Source organism: Phragmites australis, chromosome 6 (assembly GCF_958298935.1).
Source record: "Phragmites australis chromosome 6, lpPhrAust1.1, whole genome shotgun sequence".
NCBI classification, from domain to species: Eukaryota; Viridiplantae; Streptophyta; class Magnoliopsida; order Poales; family Poaceae; genus Phragmites; species Phragmites australis.
In genome coordinates, this window is record NC_084926.1 from 43,936,477 (window position 1) to 43,955,280 (window position 18,804).

At 40.2% G+C, this 18,804-nt stretch overlaps 2 protein-coding genes across 4 annotated transcripts; one reads left to right on the forward strand and one right to left on the reverse strand.

Annotated features, from left to right (window-relative positions):
* Positions 1-5,236: 5,236 nt before the first annotated feature.
* On the forward strand, positions 5,237-17,037 carry LOC133922728 (uncharacterized). Of its 3 annotated transcripts, none has more exons than XM_062368181.1 (8): positions 5,237-5,444; positions 7,053-11,393; positions 12,004-12,615; positions 12,705-12,968; positions 13,362-13,433; positions 13,886-14,305; positions 14,423-14,602; positions 14,680-17,037. In XM_062368181.1, exons 1-8 carry the CDS (start codon positions 5,403-5,405, stop codon positions 16,741-16,743), a joined length of 7,995 nt encoding a protein of 2,664 aa, XP_062224165.1. In that variant the 5' UTR covers positions 5,237-5,402; the 3' UTR covers positions 16,744-17,037. The 3 variants fall into 3 exon arrangements, with proteins under 3 accessions (XP_062224165.1, XP_062224166.1, XP_062224167.1); XM_062368182.1 differs by having other exon boundaries at positions 5,238-5,444; positions 12,714-12,968; XM_062368183.1 differs by lacking the exon at positions 13,362-13,433 and having other exon boundaries at positions 5,238-5,444.
* On the reverse strand, positions 14,285-17,846 carry LOC133922729 (uncharacterized). The gene is made up of 2 exons (XM_062368184.1): positions 17,390-17,846; positions 14,285-14,412 (listed from the first exon to the last, which is right to left on the reverse strand). Exons 1-2 carry the CDS (start codon positions 17,712-17,714, stop codon positions 14,381-14,383), a joined length of 357 nt encoding a protein of 118 aa, XP_062224168.1. The 5' UTR covers positions 17,715-17,846; the 3' UTR covers positions 14,285-14,380.
* Between the last annotated feature and the right edge of the window lie 958 nt (positions 17,847-18,804).

Genomic DNA, 18,804 nt, shown 5'->3' on the forward strand with positions numbered 1-18,804 from the left:
ACATCACTTTATCGCAGGATACCGCACCTGGAGCTGCTTTGCGGCGACGTTGAGTGACAAAAAGTGTGAATAGGAATACAGACTGTTTTTCGGCTACCGCTGGAGATAGCCTTAGCATGTCTGATCTAGAAATGCAGATAAGCTGTTTTGATTACTAGTTCCAATGTAGTATAGAGATCGAGAAGAAAATACAATTCTCCCTCCCTTAGTCAGCAAGGCTGTCAAACAAAAACAGTAGGTTAGTTTCATCAAAAAATTGAAAAATAAAATAAAAAACAGGCACAAGTACACATAGACAAAGCAACCTACATGGGATCTAATGAAACAGCTGAAGAAAGGCCAGAGATCATCTACTCTGGACACAGACTGCTATGGATCCAAACATTAGCATCACCATCAGCAGCCTACCGATATACTCCATCCATGTAGAGCTATAGCTCCATCACTCGGAACGGAAGCTAGCGATGAACCATGAGTTTTTTTCCAAGACCAATAAACCATGAGTTAGAGGCGCACACGGCACAGACATTGGTCAATCTCCAGGAATCTGACATACAAAGGTCTCAGGCTGCAGCTGCCTTGATACAAAGGTAGCAGGCGATGTCAAGACCCAAGATGTTTCTCATTCTTTGCGTCTACCTGACGTGACAAGCTTGACGAAAAATGTCTTTGCATCCATAATGGAGTTGTCCATGGACGAAGATGCGCTCTCTCTCTCTCTCTCTCTCTCTCTCTCACTCACTCACACATCCAAGTAGGCTACTTTATGTGACGTACGGTACGGCCTTTAGTATATCTTGTTTGTCCTGCATATCGTTCTCAAATATTCCCAGGCAAGCTCAAATTGCTCGAATTGACGGCTCACTGAATGACAAAATAAATTCAATGAGAAATCTTAGGTGGTCACGACATTGGCGGCACAACCTGATAAGGTGGTTTTAGAGCATGTTTGATAGAACTCTAAGAGCAGTTTTTCGGTTAGAATTAGTGGAGTTCTGCTAAATAGCAGCTTTCAGTTTTAGTTCTCTGAACAAAATTCGTAGAAGTGATTCTCTGAAATGAACTAGAAGCTGAGAAGCTGAAAAAAGTAGCTTTCGTTGATCCACTTTTCGTATAGAATTACTTCCTCTATATAGTTTATCGTAGAGAATCACTTTCAACCACAGAGTCAATTTCCTCAGAAAACCACTATCCATAGAGAATTTGAATCAGAGAGCTTTACTAAACAGACTCTTAACACAGATGTTGCTAGATATTCTTTTGCAATCACGAGCTCGTATTCGCTTCTCATATTGCCGTCATCAAGGGAAAATTGGGGCACCCTTCCCCTGCTTTTAGAGAACCCCCCTCCTCTCTTTTCTGATCTAGCTTTTCGTTTTTCTTTCCTCTTCTGCAAGATCAGATCATGTGTGAAAGATTAGGAGATTTTATATATATCGCATATAAAAATGGAGCTTGTGATACAGAAAATGCCAATTTTCTGGATCAGACTTTGTGGTGACATGAAAACTAAAATTACAGAAAGATTACGGCGTTGAAAAGTAATTGTGTATTACGTTGACCTATGCTTATTGGCTCAAAGGGCCACAGATGACGATTATATTTCAGTGACCAAAAGCAAACAGTTCCACGAAACAAAACACCAACTTCTGAAAATTTCAAATATATGATAGAATCTATGTACTTTGCTGACTCAGATCTGACAGCGGCACTAGGGCGGCTATATACTTCGGTGACGAGGATTTCCAAAACATACATGTCATCTTCCCAATGGGTTCACTAATTTCGTTCTTTCGGTGCAGCTATATGATAGGATAATAGCACAAATGCTTAGCATTACCTGCCTCAGGTTTTCATAATCCATAGCGGGTGACGGATCAAACCAGGCGGTGGACTTCTTTTGGGCGAGAAGAACTTAGGCCTGTGTGAGATGGATCAAGAGTGATTCTCGCTATATCCTTCGTGTAAAAATAGAATATCCTTTTTAGAAGATGACAAGCTAAGGTGGACAATAGCTTCTCCCAGGTCCGCAAGTGGCTGCGAGATTATGCACCTGCTGATGGCCTTATTTTTGACGTTTACGAGCTCTAACCGTGTGATGTTTGGTCGTGTGAAATAGCCTATCCGTGTCTATCGCTTAGATTCTGATTTGTTTGATCTCGTGTTTGTGCTGAGTGTCCCAACAGTCTAATGTTTCTACTATCTTTCTTCCCTTTTTGATATCATATACTTTTATTTACTGTTATGTATCATGTTGTTGGTTTTCAATAGAAGTTGAGGTAATCTCCTTAAAAAAAAGAGAGATGGATCCAGCGTGGCACTTGGGGCTGGCCAACTTGGTATTTTCCTTTTCTAAAGCAGTTGATCATGTGGAATACTTTTGCTGCAGATCACTGTCATCAGCAGCCACTTGACTGGATTGAATATTCTGGAGCATGCACCTCTTTTCTTTGCCCATGTGTTCATGTAGCCTTCAGAAGTTAGTCCCCAATGAGCCATTTTTCAGCAGGTGCTGATACTGCCATAATTCTGAATGCTAGAACAATGGGCTAAAAAGAAAAGGTAGGCTGGATTAAGAAGTGCTGACCATATACTTATCAAAACCGAAACAATCACTTAATTTAAAAATATGACACGTTAACTAACAAAATATTTTGGTCAATAAAATTTTAAAGAAACCATTGTCAAAAGAAAAGGAATGAAAGCAACCTGGGGATACCATTAAACCAAAGGCAAAGGTACTTCCAACCTTTCATCCTGTTCTGATTTTCACTCGATTCGATTCAGAGAAACTTTCTATGGGCTTCATAAACATGGGTCGAATTCCTCATTCCCTTGCGTTCAGAGGTAAGATGATGAACGCAACCATCCCATAAATAGTTCAAAGTGACAATATATAAAGACAGCCTAACCAGAAGGAGAAAATTTGCACCATAAGGGAATTCGAAAGAAAGACATGCACGTGGTATTCATTGATTTGAAGAAGGCTTACGATAAAATATCGAGAAATGTCATGTGATGGGTCTTGCAGAAACACAACTAGTGCGTTTGTTTGGAGGGTAAGGATGGATGGATTGGAGCCATCCTTTTTTAATGGGTAGGATGAGTCAATTTTTTGTTTGGATGAGATGATTTAATTTTCTGTTTTGTTGAAGGGATAAGAATGGATAAGATGATTCAGTTTTCTATTTGATTCCGTCCACGGATCCACGCCAACACGCATCCCCTTCAATTGCACTGTGCCGTCCCGTCCACGCCTCTCCGCCGCCACTCCACCGCCCTCCCCAATGCTCTACAGATCCAGCCTCCTTGCCGCCCCCTTGGCCGTCCCGCCCAGCCTCCCCAACACTGCGTTTGTCAACGAGACTCTAAAACCTGATGGGCACCCGACAGGTACGGGTTCGGGTGCTATTTTTCACTCGTTTCTCATTTCGGGCTCAGATCGAGTTGAGATTGACAGGTTTCGAGTCGGGTATGGTCTTGTTCCACCCAGCTTCGATCTGACCTGTTACCATCCCTAAGGAGTGGGCAACATGGATAGATTTGTCCGAGCGTCTTTCCCGGATCACTCTATCCCCATCTTCAAAGCATATTCGCTTTTGTCGGATGCCAATATTCAGGCTATCATTCTAACCAAAACCTGGATGAGCTTCAAAACATGGATGGTGCCATCCCATCCAAGATTGATCCCCAAACCAAACACATCAGAGTCTCAACAAAATATATTACCCTCGTTAAGGATATGTATAATAACGTTATGATAAGTGTTCAAACAAGTGAAGGTATCACTAATGACTTTTCGTTTAAAATAAGACTTCATCAAGAGTCAATTTTGAGCTCTTATTTATTTGTTTTGATGATGAATGAGGTCACAAGGGATATTCAAGGAGATATCCCTTGGTGTATGCTTTCTGCACAAGATGTAGTGCTAGTTGATGAGAGTATGATAGGGGTTAATAGAAAATTAGAGTTGTGAAGATATATTTTAGAATCTAAAGGTTTTTAACTTAGTAGGATCAAAACTGAGTATATGAAGTGCGATTTCGATGCTACTAGACATGAGGAGAAGATGCTAGTTTTGGTGGAGATGCGGTTCCCAAGAAGGATACCCTTTGATATTTGGGATCGATGCTACAGAAGGATGGTGATATTGATAAAGATGTTAGTCATAAAATCAAAGCCAGATGGATGAAATATCACCAAGCTTCTAGCATCCTCTATGACAAGAATGTGCCACAAAAGCTGAAAGGTAAATTCTATAGGATGACGATTCAACATGTAATGTTATATGACGCTGAAAGTTAGCCGACTAAAAGGTAACATGTTCAACAATTAAGTGTAGTAGAGATACGTATGTTGTGATAGATTTATAGTCATACAAGAAAGGATTGGATCCGAAATAATGATATATATAATAGGGTAGGGGTAGCGCCAATTAAAAAAAAGTTTGTCCAATATCAGTTGAGATGGTTTGAATATATCCAACAAAAGCCTCTCGAGTAACATATGCATAGCGGGATACTGAGACGAGCTAATAATATGAAGAGGGGCAGGGGTCGACCGCATCTAACATGGAAGGAATCTGTAAAGAGATAATTAAATTAATAAAATATTCTCAAAGAACTATTCATGGATAGAAGCGCGTGAAAATTAGCAATCTACATATCAAAACCATAACTTATGTATCAGTCTCATTATACCGTTATTACTTATAATTTATTAATATTACTAGTATATTTATTATCATTATTATTTTTACATCATCTTTTTAGTGAGATCTTGTAGGTTTTATCTCTAGCCTACTCCAATTTACTTAGGGCAAAAGCGGCTGTTGCTATTGTTGTAAGGGACTTCTAAAGACCAATCATGTAATGTTAAATGTAAAGCCAAACAAAAAAATGAAGAGCAGGTAACAGTATTATTACACCAAAAACTAAACTTTTCTTTTTAGCTGCACTCAGGATAGAGAAAAAGAATGAAAGATAAGGATCCAAGAATGGTACCCCTGATCAATTATCGATCCAATAATTTCAACACAGAAAAGGTTCCGTGGGTCCAGCAATGCAAGAATGCAAACACATTGGTCCAGCCGCCACAACCATGTGCCTCATGTACCGGTTGGCATTTTGACACCTAATGCTAAGTTTCCATGTTCAGGGATAATTTCTCCCACTTAATCTAGATTATGCTTAAGCAAGCGACAACTCCCTGTCAAGAGCACTGCTTCCCAACCGCTGTTCAGCAATAGAAAACATATTGACAGAGGGACAGATGGAAGTCCGGTATAAAGACCACCAGCTTTTCAAGCACCTACAAGCCTTTTTCAGGGAGAAGCCTCTCCATCTTTCTTCCTTTATTTCTTCTTTCCTTTTCCTTTCTTCTTCTTATCCTGATCTGGAGCAATGGCAACGGAAGAGGAAGCACGAGAAGCAACAGATGGGGAGGTAAGCAATGGCTGCTGTACTAGCTTCTGTTTCCTGCATGCATGCATACCTTGTGTAGATGACAAGCTACATAGAGAGCTTCATTGTTGTAGAAGTTTGTCGGCTAAGATGCAAAGTTTCTAAAAATTTAGTAGATTCTGGCAAGTTTGCTACGAAAATCGGTATGGTATCTTATTGCCTGTTCCGTAGTTCCAACGTGTTAATCTCCTTCTAATATCATGAAGGTTTGCTCATGCAGTAAGCTGTGCATGTTGAAATGGCACTTTGCTAATTTTATAGTTCCCAAACAAAAAATTCTTCGAAAGCAAAGTATTTGTTCTTAAATAATGCCAGAAGCGAACACAAAGAAAAAGATTCATCAAGTTCTTCTTCATTTATAACAAAATGATTTAAGATGTCTGCCTCTTCAAATTCTAGGCATGTTCATGATTTGATAGCAAAAAAGAATTAGCATGCAAAAACGTTAGTACTTGTTTAGAAGGGTCCAATTGCAGGTATGAAGAGAATAACTCGGTGAGAGAATAGATAAAAAACAAAGTTTCATAGGATATTTTTTTCCATGGCAAGTATCAGTCTGTGATATGCTCTGTTCTGCTCCTATGATTATTAATAAAAAAAAATTACTGGCCAGTACTCTTCCCCCTCCCCCCACCCCCACCTGGTAACTCTTTCATGAACTTGATATTTGGTATGCAAATTCGCTCACTATTGAGAAATTAATGTTAGTCAAAAGATATTGTCTTCTACAGTTCTACCTATCCAGATGAAATAATTTGTTAACCATATGGATAGACAAGTTTAACAACTTGCTCAACTACTGTGACAATATAGATGGCGACAAGGTTAACATGTATAGGCAATTATTACTGATTTAAACTGAGTGTCAACCATCCAGTGTGCTGATGAAAGACAAAGGCATGAAGTGAGCAGAAGGCTGCTTAAAGTATGAAGAAAGATATAATTGCACCACTATTCCACTTAACAGAAACATTTGGAATTGCTGTAAAGTTCTGCTTCATGTTAGAAGAACCAACGATCTTAGAGAGGCACAGACTTGTCCAGTTAGGATAATAAAATGCTAGATATGGATTTAAAACTTAAGGTAAGACTAAAGTATGCCTACAACCTGGGTTTAGAACACGGTATTGCTGTATTAATGGGTTATTTAACAAGTCAGCGTGTTCTTTGTTGATCACTTACTGTAGAGTACTAGAACCATTGAATTTAGACTCTAACATACACTGAAACCTACATGTGCCACATTCATCAGTAAGACATAGTTGGCCAACGGGAAATCGTTACTTGTCATGCAAGACAGTAAGCTTGCACTTTTGCAGTGCTGCAGTATCATTATGTCTGGATGTCCTTTTCTATAAATTATGAATAAAAGTTAACGATGTCAAGTGTAGTGATAAATTCACTAATACACTCATAGTGAATATAAGAATTAATGCATTATCAGTTCTTTTCTTTTTTTTCGTTTTACATCTTCTGTTGAAAATATAAAACCAAAAATATATTAATGGACTTTCTACATTTTCTTTTTACATCCAGTGTTGCATGAAATGTAATTTTTTTTAATGTTGGATCTATCTGTACCTTACCCAGGAAGTTCAAGTGGAAGATGTGGATTTAGGAGTAGTCCATTTGCAAACACACCTAGACAGGAAGCTACAATCTAATGTGGAGATCAAGAACGCTGGAGAAATCATCGATTCAACTGAAGGAACGTTGAAGATTCCAGATGATCAAGTTTTAGTAGAAGCACCCTCTGATGTTTTAGTAGAAGCATCCTCTGATGCCAAAATTGCCCCAGAACATATCCTGAATGGCACAGCATCTTCTCTGAATGGCCATATGGACACAGAAGAGAAGATTTCAAATGAGCAGCTGCATGAAAACAATCAGAAAGATCAAGAGCAGGTAGAAGCTATCAACGAAGAGGTGACTGATTGTTTAAGCCATGGAGAGAGCACAACAGAAGATAGCAGCCTTTTGAAGCATGAGAAAGAAGAGCCCAAGGGAGATGGTCAACAAGATTCAGAAGGTGCTACAGTAGACAATGACACGGTACAGGAGGACACGCTAAAAACTGAAAATGCTGTTGAGCAAAAAGTTGATGGCCAGCGAGACCAGAATCTGGAACCAGCAGAAGCAACCAAGGACACACAACCTGCAAGCATGACAGATATTCCTGATGTTGAGGTTGTAGCTGAAGCACCTGCTGGAGCTCAAACTCTTGTGGAGCCCAATCTGGATGATTCTGATGCTGTTCCAGATACTATTGATGAAAACACAGAAACAGATGAACCAGTTAAAGCTGATGGTGTCGTTCATCATGACCATAAAGAGAGCTTTCCAGAAGATACATCTATTGCACAAGATACAGAAGAGGTGGAGGTGGTCGCAGTAGAAGATCAACAGAGTAAGGAAGCTGATGCCATGGATGCAGATGTGGTGCAGGAAGAGATGCCTAACTGTGAGGAAACTGATGTGCAGGAAGAGATGTCTAAACCTGAACATGCTGATGAGTTAACGGCTGATGCTCAAGAAGTGCTGAATCAAGAATCTGCTGAAGAAACTAATGGCCCAGTGAATGAAAAAACTGAAGAAACTGCCGACCAGAGCAACATGGCAGCTTCCGAGACAATGTCAGAACATGATGCAACAAAGAGGGAGACAGATGTAAATATTCAAGTGCAGAACCAGGTATCATTAGAAGAAATAGAAGATGCTGAAGCAGTTGACACTGAAGCAGAAATGCAACAAAGCAGTGTTGCTTTTGAGGAGGCAATTCCAGAAGATCATGTAGCTACCAAAGAGCCAAATTCTGATATCCAAGATGTACATAAATTGAACCCGGAGGAAGTCAATGGCTCTGGAGATGCAAAGGATGAAGAGATCACCAACAGCAATGTGGCTTTAGCTGAACATGCAGTTCAAGATAAGGTACTACCGAGTGAGCCAACTGCAGATATACAACCAGTACAGGAGTTGGAACAGATTGAAACTGTGAGCAGTGGAACTTACAAAATGGATGGAGCTTCTGATCAAACTCATGCTGTTGCATTCAATGATCTAGCTCAGGAAGATGGTATAGCAGCAAGTGAACCACAGGTGACTGACATAGCAGAAGAACTGAAGGACATTGACACCACTAAAACTCAAGAAACCACCCAACAGGGCCATGTTACTCCTTCCAAGGAACTTTCAGCAGAAGATGATTCAACAAGTGAGCCACATAATGATGTCATCCAGCAGACCCTTGAACAAGATCCGGTTGAAGTTAAGGACACTGAAACTCACCGTGAAAAAATTATTTCTGCTTCCGAAGAGGACACAGTGGAAGGCAACTTAACAGCAGAAGAACCAACCTGTGATAGTCAAGAAGAAGATAAAGTAGAAGCAACAGAAGAAATCAAGGATAACAAAGTTGATGCAGAAGTCTCTAATGTGCCAATTGTTGACGAGTCAGATGAAGGAAAGAATGTGCTAAGAGTTGAGGATATTGCTGAGAAGCATTTGCGGTGGCCAGAACCAGAAGAAACAAATAGCACAGAGCCTGTTGAAACAGAGAAAGCTTCTGATCAAAGACATACTGCTCTATTCGATGATTCAGTTCAAGAAGATAATAAACCAGCAACTGAGAAGCAGCAGATGGAGTCAGCAATAGAAATAAAGGAAACCGAAGCTACTAAAACCGAAGCAAGTCCCCAGGAAAGCAATGTCTGTGTTTCTGAGGAGCCTTCTCCAGAAGATTATATAACAGAAAGTGAAACAAATTGTGACACTCAAGAAGTAAACATCACAGAATCTTCAGAAGTGATTGTGGGTGACAAAGATATCAAAACTAGAGAAATCTCAGGCCAAAGCAACATGGTTTTTGTTGGGGAGTCAACTCAAGAAAACATTGTCCCCGAAAGTGAGCCAACTGCTGATATACGGCCAGTGCAGGAGCCAGAATCAGAAGACATGAAGAACACTGAACTTGTTGAAGAGAACAGAACATCCCATGAATTGAATGCTACTGCCTTTCAGGCGCCAACTCAAGAAGATAATCCAACCACAATCGAGTTGCATACGATGGAATCAGCAGGAGAAGTGAGCAACATTGAAGCCAAAGAAGCGCAAGGAATCCCCCACCAAAGCAATGCTGATCAATCAGAGGTGCAAGCAACAGAAGAAAATAAAACAGCAAGTGAGCCGCAAATACTAGAACCAGAATCAGTCGAAGAAATGAATGACACTGAAGCAACCAAACTTCAAAGTATCTCCCAGCAAAGCATTATCTCTACCTCTGAGGAGTCTGTCCCAGAAGAAATAGCTACAGAAGATAACGTAATCACAGAACCAGATGTTGAACATCAACAACTCCAGGGTCAAGAATCAGCCGAATTCAAGGAAACTGAAGCTAATAAACCTCAAGAAATTGCCTCATCTAGCATTGTTTCTACTTCTGAGGAGTCTACTCCAGAAGATAATGCAACAGCAATAGAACCAAATTCTGACACTCAAGCAGAGAATTTACAGTCAGCGGAAGTAACTGAGGACACTGAAAATGCGAAAAGCAACACTGCTCTTGCTGAGGAGGCAGCTCCAGAAGAACATGTAGAAACAAAGGCAACTGCTGATATATCACCAGTGCAGGAGGCAGAGCTAGAAGAGACCAAGGACACTGAACCAGTTGGAACAGAGGACAATATGACATCAAGTGACCTGCCAGCAGAAGAGACACACATGGAAACCACGGAGACTGAAGCAATCCCTCATGAGAGTCCTGCTGCAACAGTAAAGGAACTCACTGAATATGATATTTTAACAGCAAATACCCCACATATTGATATTCAATCAGTTCTGGAGCTAGAATCAGTTGAAGACACGAAGTGCACTGACACCACAGAGCAACCAGGAGAGCCCCAAGAAATCATCGGTTCTACTTCTGACAAGCTTACTCCAGCAGAAGAAAAGATAAGAGTAACGGAGACAACTTTTGACACACAACAAGTGCAGAATCTGACATCTAAAGAAATCAAGAACAGTGAAGATGCCAACACTGATCAATTCTCAGATCTCAGTAGCTTTCCCACTGCTGAAGAGGCAAATCAAGAAAGTAATTTACCAAGAATTGAGCCAACTTCTGATGTCCAACAAGTGCAAGAACTGGGTTCAACAGAAGACACCATAGGCATTGAAGCCGTGGAAACTGAAGATCACCAGCATCATCGAGTTTCTACCCTTGAGGAGACACCAGTAGACAGTGAGCGAAATGTTGATGATCAGCAAGTGCACAAGGAAAACCCAGCAGAAGTTGAAGACAATGAAGCGATGGAAGCTGAAGAAGTCTTCAAGCAAAGTAATATTACCACTCCTGATAATGCAGTCGAAGAAAGGAGTGAACTGGGAAGTGAGCCAGATTTTTATGTCCAACCAGCACAGAAGGTAGAATTATCCAAAGACAGCGAGGACAGTCAGCTTGTAAAGGCAGAAGAAACCTCAGGCCAAAGCAACATTGTCGTCCTTGAAGAAACAACTACAGAAGACAGTGTCGAGAGTGAAATTGACCCAACCGTTGATATTAAACAAGAGCATGAACAAGAATCAGTAGAAGAAATCAAGGGTATTGATGCCACTGAAGTTGAAGAAGACTTTCACACAAGCCAAGCTGATGCAATAGAGAAACTTCCTTCAGAGAGTAGTATAGCAACAATAGAGCCAACTTATGATATTCAGCAAGCGAATGGCTTGGAAGCGACAAAAGAAATGAAGGGCACTGAAGCCATCGATGATGGAGAACAAACAGAGATTACTACTTCGGAGGATCCATCTCCAACAGATAATGGAACAACACTTGAAGAGCATCCTGTAGAAGAAAAGGTGGTGAATGAAACTGACAATGTAATGTTGGTGCATGGAATCAAAGATGAAATTCAGGCGTCAACGGGACTTAAGGTATCTGTATTCTGTACAGTAACATCCCTTAGCATAAATGCTAGATTAATAAAAGATGTAGGTAGTGCTTAACTTGCTTAGGACTTCGAAATACTTGGAAACATGAAATTTGATTGTTCATGAAGCATCACACATGGTGGTTTTCTTATATAAATGCACTCATTGAATTGAATTACCATGATATACCTAACATCACCACAGCATTTTATCCAGTAAGAGGCACATAACAAGATGTAGCCTCCATCTTCTCATATTAGTAAATTATCAGATCATATATTGACTACAAGAATTATCTTACATGAAGGCGCCTACCAAAAAGAGATCAACTTTTAACCTATTGCTGTCAGACTGTTCAGTTAATTCAAAACCAAAAGTTTGGGAACCAGCAGGCTCTATGCCAAAGTTGGAGAGCTGAAATAAAGTAAATTGAACAGCAAAAGTATACCTCTTTGTAGCCACACTGAGGAAAAGGTTTGCTACATCTAAGTTGCAAACTGCAAACTAAACCACAAAAGAAAACATAACTTAGTACTGCAGTCTGAATATGACACTACTCCTTTGAATTTGGGCATACCTTGCAAGACAACTCACTAGTGTGCTTCTTATACAGGACGATGCATGTGATTTGGATGAAACTGTTTCAACAACTCAGAGAAGTGAGAACATGACTGATGACGAGGCTGTTCAAAGTTCCGGTGATGACACACTAGAGACCTCAAACGATATCCATCAAGTCAAAGAAGAGCAAAAGGCTGTAGCTGAACATAATTCAAGCCAAATGTCACAGAACATAACTCATATTCAAGATAGAGATATCACAGAGGAAGTTCTCACAAAAAGAGGCACTGCAGAAGCATCACAAGTTTTGTTTGGAAGTGATCCCCAGGCAGCACAAGATGTTACCGAAAAAGATGATACAATAAAATGTGGTGAGCAAACCACTGATCACGATAACAGGCAACCTGGTGATGTAGCACTTCAACTGCAAACTTGTGAGGCGGATGCTTTATCCATTGCGAAACAAGATGAGGCTGTGCAAAAGGTTGACTTGGATCAACAACAGACAGAAGATGAGGAGATTGAAAGTCAGAAGGAAGAACTTCAGGCAGATGAACAGAAGCATGAAGACAAGAGGGATGGTTTCACCACGGAGCCACTAGTAGAGCCCCAGAATATTGAAAATGGCACCACAAACAGGACAGAAGACACTGATGCATTTGAGGTAAATATCTCTAGAATTCATTGCATGTGTTACTCTTTCCAGACTTCTTTAATCAGAAACACACGAAAAGTAAGTTTGTATTCAATGAGACCTTGCAGGCTGAACAAACAGAGGCAGTCATTACTGAAATTCTCAAGAATGAACGAGCCCTACATATATTCGAGGAATCCACCCCAAGCATTACAGATATGAAGGTTGAAAACGTTAAGGGAACAGATGAAGGAACTGAAGAAGATGCTGATGCTAAAAATGATAACAAAGATGAGCAGGAGAATGCAGAAAAGGATGGTGTAGTAGCAAAAGACTCTACTGATGAACATGACGATACAGCCGATGAAATTACAAATGAAGAGGTCAGTTCAGAGTTTTTATCAATGAAGTATGAGAAATTTAGATATATGTTCTTTTGTTAATTATATCTGTGTTGGATTCCCTAAGTTCAAAGTGCTAAATTTCCATGTTAGAAATGTAGAGAAAAATATTGAAAAACTTGATGAACGATGAACCTGGACCTTTCTTATTATTGATCTCTGGTGCCATCATTTTTCTCTTGGCAAAATGCTAAGCACCACTAGCTCTTTTAGCACATTAAATTATTATATGGGCTCACTATTAAGTGTCACTAAGAAAGGAGTAAATATATCAGAATGACCTATACAGAGATCGAAGAACAAAGTAGTGATTATTTTGTGAAAGCCTCTCATTGCTAGTGCTAAAAACATTGCTATGTTTTACTCATCCTGCAGCTTGAACCTGGTTTGGCATCATCTGTTCAAGAAATAGCCGACCCAGCTTCTTCAAAAGACCAAATAGAGAATGTAAGATCAAATTGACTGAATACCATGACGTTTCAAAAGGAATGAATAACTTCAATATTTAAGATAATTGTTCCGAACTCCAAAGGTGCATTTTTGGAGTTACTTTTCTGTTCTGTTCTTCTTGAAGAAATATTAGAGAGACTCACATAAAAAAATTGAAAAGTGATGGGAATAACAAGAGTGGTATACTGGTAAAACAAAATTACAAGAAAATGGAGCGAGTGAGGTTTAGCTTTGCAGTCTGTAGAAAAAATATTCTCCTTCACTGCATCACCATATGCAATTTCAGTGGACGTTCATCACTAAGCAAATTTTTGCAGATTCCAATGGTTGCATGCCTCTTAAATTAGCTCATTCTGCATCTGTAATTCCAGAAACATCAATAGCAGTAATTATCCATTTGAATGACATCATAATAATCTGAGCAATCAACTGTTATATTTACTGTGCAGGATTCTGTAGCTGTTCCTCAGAATGTTGAATCCGGTGTGCACAGAGAGGACAAAGAATGCACAAACAAGGTTAATGATGATGTGCATGCCATTCAAGCATCAGAAAAAGAGGTCGTAGATGAAGTAGAAGAAAATGAAGAAATACAAAATGAAGACAATGCTGTTCATCAAGATGAATCTCAGACCAAACCTCAAGAGGAAGAAGAGCCTCAACTGCATTTCAATGAACCATACAACGCGGGTACTAAAATTGATGATACAACAGCTCCCTATGAAGAAATAATCCATGACAATACGAGTATACAGCCCAGAGAAATTAAAGAGATAGGAGAAAGCAAGGGACTCAATTCCATTTCCAAACCTTTTGTAGAAACATCCATACAGACCAATGTTGAGCAGGACTTAAGCAGTCATCACAAGGTCAGTATTAATACCCTTAACAAGTGCCACTCTTGTATGCCTCGAAATTCATGATGCCAAATTTTCTTGTCAAGTCTACTCTTGGTAAAATTCTCTGCCATTTTTTCCTGCCACCAGGTTGAAGATGAAAAGCTTTCAACAACAGAACAAAATGCTGTAGACATTGAAGCTGTGCTAGAAAAAGCTGATGAATCTGCCTCAGACAAGATTGATGAAACTGTTTCGAATGAGAAAACAGAGACAAGCAATACAGCAGCCACTGACGCGGTAACAATCAATGAAGATATCACTGCTAAGGTCAGTAAGCCAGAATTCAATAACTATTTTGGAGTTATATTTAGCATTAGTAAGCTAATGTTCACTTTTGCATTTAGGCTAGCGGAGCTGATGGAGCACAGTCTGATGAAAGTCTCAAGACCTTTAATGACACCAGAAGGGATCTTGATGTTTCATCTGTAATTACAGCATTAAAGGAAAAAAGTATGAATGAGAATATGGAAGATCGTAAGCTCGCTCTTCCTGCACAGGATGAAAACACCCCTAAACAGGCGTTCTACTTAGAGGAAACAGAAAGAGAAATGTCTTTGCCAGAGAAGCTCCTCCCCACTGAACCAGATGAGCAAGATGAGAATCAAATTCCCAAAGAACAGGATGAAGAGGACAAGCAAAAGACAGAAATTGGTGATGGTCAGAAAGAAGTTGAACAAGATTTACCTGTCTCTCATTTTCTGATGAATATAATATTGGGAAAAGAGTACGGTGATGCAAATGGAAATTCAGAATCTGAGGCTGAAAGGAAGCAAGAAGAAACCACAGAAGACAACAGCTGCTTGATCATTTCTAAACAAGAAGAAAGCTTGGTGTCACTTCCTACAGAAAATAAGGTGGATGACAAGCTCACCTTCGAGGAAGAAAAACATGAAGTCAAATGCTCTAAAGAAACACAGGAACTGGTCAAAGAACAAAGTCATGATCTCAAACTGGACACAGAAAGATTTCCAGAAACTGATGAAGAGCTCAATAAGAACACTCATGATTTGGAAATACCAGCATACCAAGGCAATTCTCAGGATGAAATTTCTGATGAAATGTCATCATCAGAAGAAGCTGGTGTAGCTACAAAAATGGAAACTAGAGATACTGAGATTTCTGAGCTGGATGACAGAGCAGTTGATACTATCTGTGAGGAAAACATGGAGGCGTCAACAAAAGTTGAAAATGGAAGCTCGACGAACAACCTAAATGACTTAACAAACACAAAGGCTTCTGAAGAGGATACTCTAGAGGAAGGACAAACAGGACCCTTGTGTGAATCTTTACCTGAAGATAAAAGTGCTGATGCAGTATCTGAGCAAACACCCTTGTTGACAGAATCAGTAATGATTGATGAAAAAGATTTGCTTAGCGACGCTGAGAGTGTTCAGAACCCTATGTGTGCAAAACAAGTCGAGGCCACTGAATCTTTCAACATCGAGGCCACAAGTACTCCTGATATTCAACTGGAAAGTGAAGAAGTAGATAAGAAAGAAGAGAAGCATCATGCAAGCACAGCCACAGGTGAAGCTTCTGAAGAACATGTAGAAAGTTCACATGACAATCTACAGCAAAGCACAAGCCCTGAAGCAACATCTGATGTGCAGGCACCTCAAATCACCAAACCAGTTAGTGACACTGAGATGACTTTGGCTCAGGAAAAGGAAATTTCTGAAGGCTCAACATGCATGGACGAGAAAGAAAACTCTAACTTCTTAATTAAAGGAGTACAAAACTTTCAAACAGCAGTTGAAATTCAGGCTGATGGTCCAAACATGCAGATCAACCAAGATAAGCAAGATGAAGCTGCTGACAACGAAACTGCAATGGGGCCAAAAAAACTAGGGGAATCTAATTTGCAAGAGGACAAGGAAACTGTTACTGAGCAAAAATCTCATAGTGAGAGTGATGAAGGAGATCAGCAATTTTCGGACAAAAAAGAGACTGTGATCAAAGAAGAGGATGTGCATGAAACAGTTCAAAGGCATATGCAAACAGTGAACATAAAACCCAATGAAGAGAAAGAACTGTTTGATTCAAAGGTCCAGGAACGTGATCTCAATGTGGTTTCACCAAGAGAAGCTCCTGAGCATGAAGAAGACTTTGTGGACGTAACAAAGCCAGAATTCAGCACAGATGAAGAACAAAGTCCAAAAGCTGATGAATCAAATATGGCAGAAGAGAAGACTTATGACGAGAAGACGAAGGATGAAGAGGAAACTAAAAAATTCACTGATGAAGCAACAATGAAAACTGAAGCACGAGAAGCAGGACAGAAGGTGGCACATAAAAAACATAGCCTATTGTCTGGCGTCGGATCCAAGGTAAAGCACCAACTAGCAAAAGTGAAGAAAGCCATAGTGGGTAAGCCTGGGCACACAAAACCAGAATCACCGAAGTCATAAAACTGCATTCACCTTAGAGCGTGCATATTATTGTATTGTTTGTGCTTTTGCGAACTATTTATTTGAATGGTAGAATGTAGCGATGGGGTTTGTGAAGTTCCTCTCCACAAGCATTGCATTGAAATGCTGTGATGTTGAAGACGATTGTAAATATAGCTAGCGGGTAAATCCAAGTTTTCATAAAGATTGGTACTTGTTTTGTGGAACTTTGAGTTGTGTAGTAGAATCGAGGACAGAATGGAAATGGTGGATTCCATGTATTCTCTATTGATATGTAGATGCCCTTTGTGGTCATCATGCAGCATATTCTGTGTTTTTCTCAAGAAACCACGCTCTGTCACAGTGTGTCTTCCTCTGGTTCTGACCAATCTGAGCTTAGCTCTTCAAAAATAAAATGCAATATTGCAATTCAATCAGATCATGCTAAAACGTATTGGAAACTTTAACTAAGCAGGCGAGAAATGACAAATGAGCATTACGTTTGGCAGTAATTACATTCTGGTCAGAATGGAGAAAAACACTGAAGCACGACTCCAGACTCTTTAAGAACAAGCAGCATCGACTCATGCTGTTGAACCAAGTCTCCCAATTGATGGGAAGAATTTAGGCCGACGAGTGGGGAGATGAGACATAGATATTGCAGAACCTGACGCGATGTGAAGATTGAAGACGGCGCAGCTCTCCGTCGAGCAGTCTGACATCCCGACGGTAGCGCCGCGTCGCGGGGAGCGAAACCATCCGCCGCGCACTCTGCAGGATCCCCGACCACCGAGCAGTGCACTGTGCACATGCAATGCGCCGCCACAGTCGCGACGGCCGCGCTCCGTGGGTTCCTGAGCGGGCGCGAGCGGGGCGTGGGCGCGCGGCGGAGGCGGACGAGCGTCGAGCAGGTGGTGGGCACGCCGCGGAGGGAGGCCACGGGACACGCGAAGCGGCGCTTTAGACACGTCGCCCCCGCCCACCGCCGCCATCACCCGCGGTGCCCTCTTCGTTGAATCTCGTGCTCCCAGCCTCCTCTCTCTCCTCTCGAGCGTGGCGGCGACGGGAGTTGCGATGGTAGAGACGGCTCGGCATTGCGGGGGTGCGGAGGAGATCGATCATTCGAATTCATGAACTGCTCATCCTTGTTGCGATGCCTTTGCTCTAACGAAATAATGTTCAGTTTTACTCATAAATTCGTAAATTCACGTTTATTTGAAAAATTATCCTCACATTTTTTTAGCACTAGCAATTGAACATGTGTTACACACGTAAAATCAATCCAATATATAGCAATCTGAAAAGTATGAAAAATAAATAATAAAAGATTAACTGTATTTTTAAATATATAGAAGACATATTAGATGTCTAGGTATGCAGAGCAAATAATAAAAGATTAAATGTATTTTTAAAAGAAAAATAAAATTAACTTTGCACGATGATTATTTAATCAACTTGGATAGATGACGGAGATAGTCTAAATCTACCACTACTAATGAAAGAAGTATATATAAATATAGATGGGGGTTTCACTCCTTATGTATTTTTAGAAATTGCAATCTATTTTATTTTTAGTGATTCTTATGTTTCACGAATAATTGCTGCCTATTGTAAGGGTGAACAAATCACGAACACGAGAAATATTGGCAGTGGGCATGTGGCTCATCTAACTATAATCCTCGAGAAATTTAGTTTTAGGTTATAATGTCAATTGCAGTTTTAGTTTTTGTCATCTTTTTTATAATTATTCAGTTTATACCACTGATTTCAAAATTTGTTAGGCTCATATTACTAGTTGGATCAACTACAAACCAGTAACATAAACCTAATAATTTAAAAAGCAGTGGCAAAAACCGAAATGGCAATTTAACCAGTAACTTCAACGCATTCGTATGTCAACAAAACCATATGTCAGTTACAACCGAAATGGTATGAACCTAATAATTGCTCAGGTTGCCTCGGCTTTAACAGGTACATTCATGTTTTAACAAAACCATACGTGCGACGAGGATCCTTTTTACGTCGTACGTCATCGCAGACATGTGAGGCCGGACCCATGTGTTAATGATGAAGTCACTATGA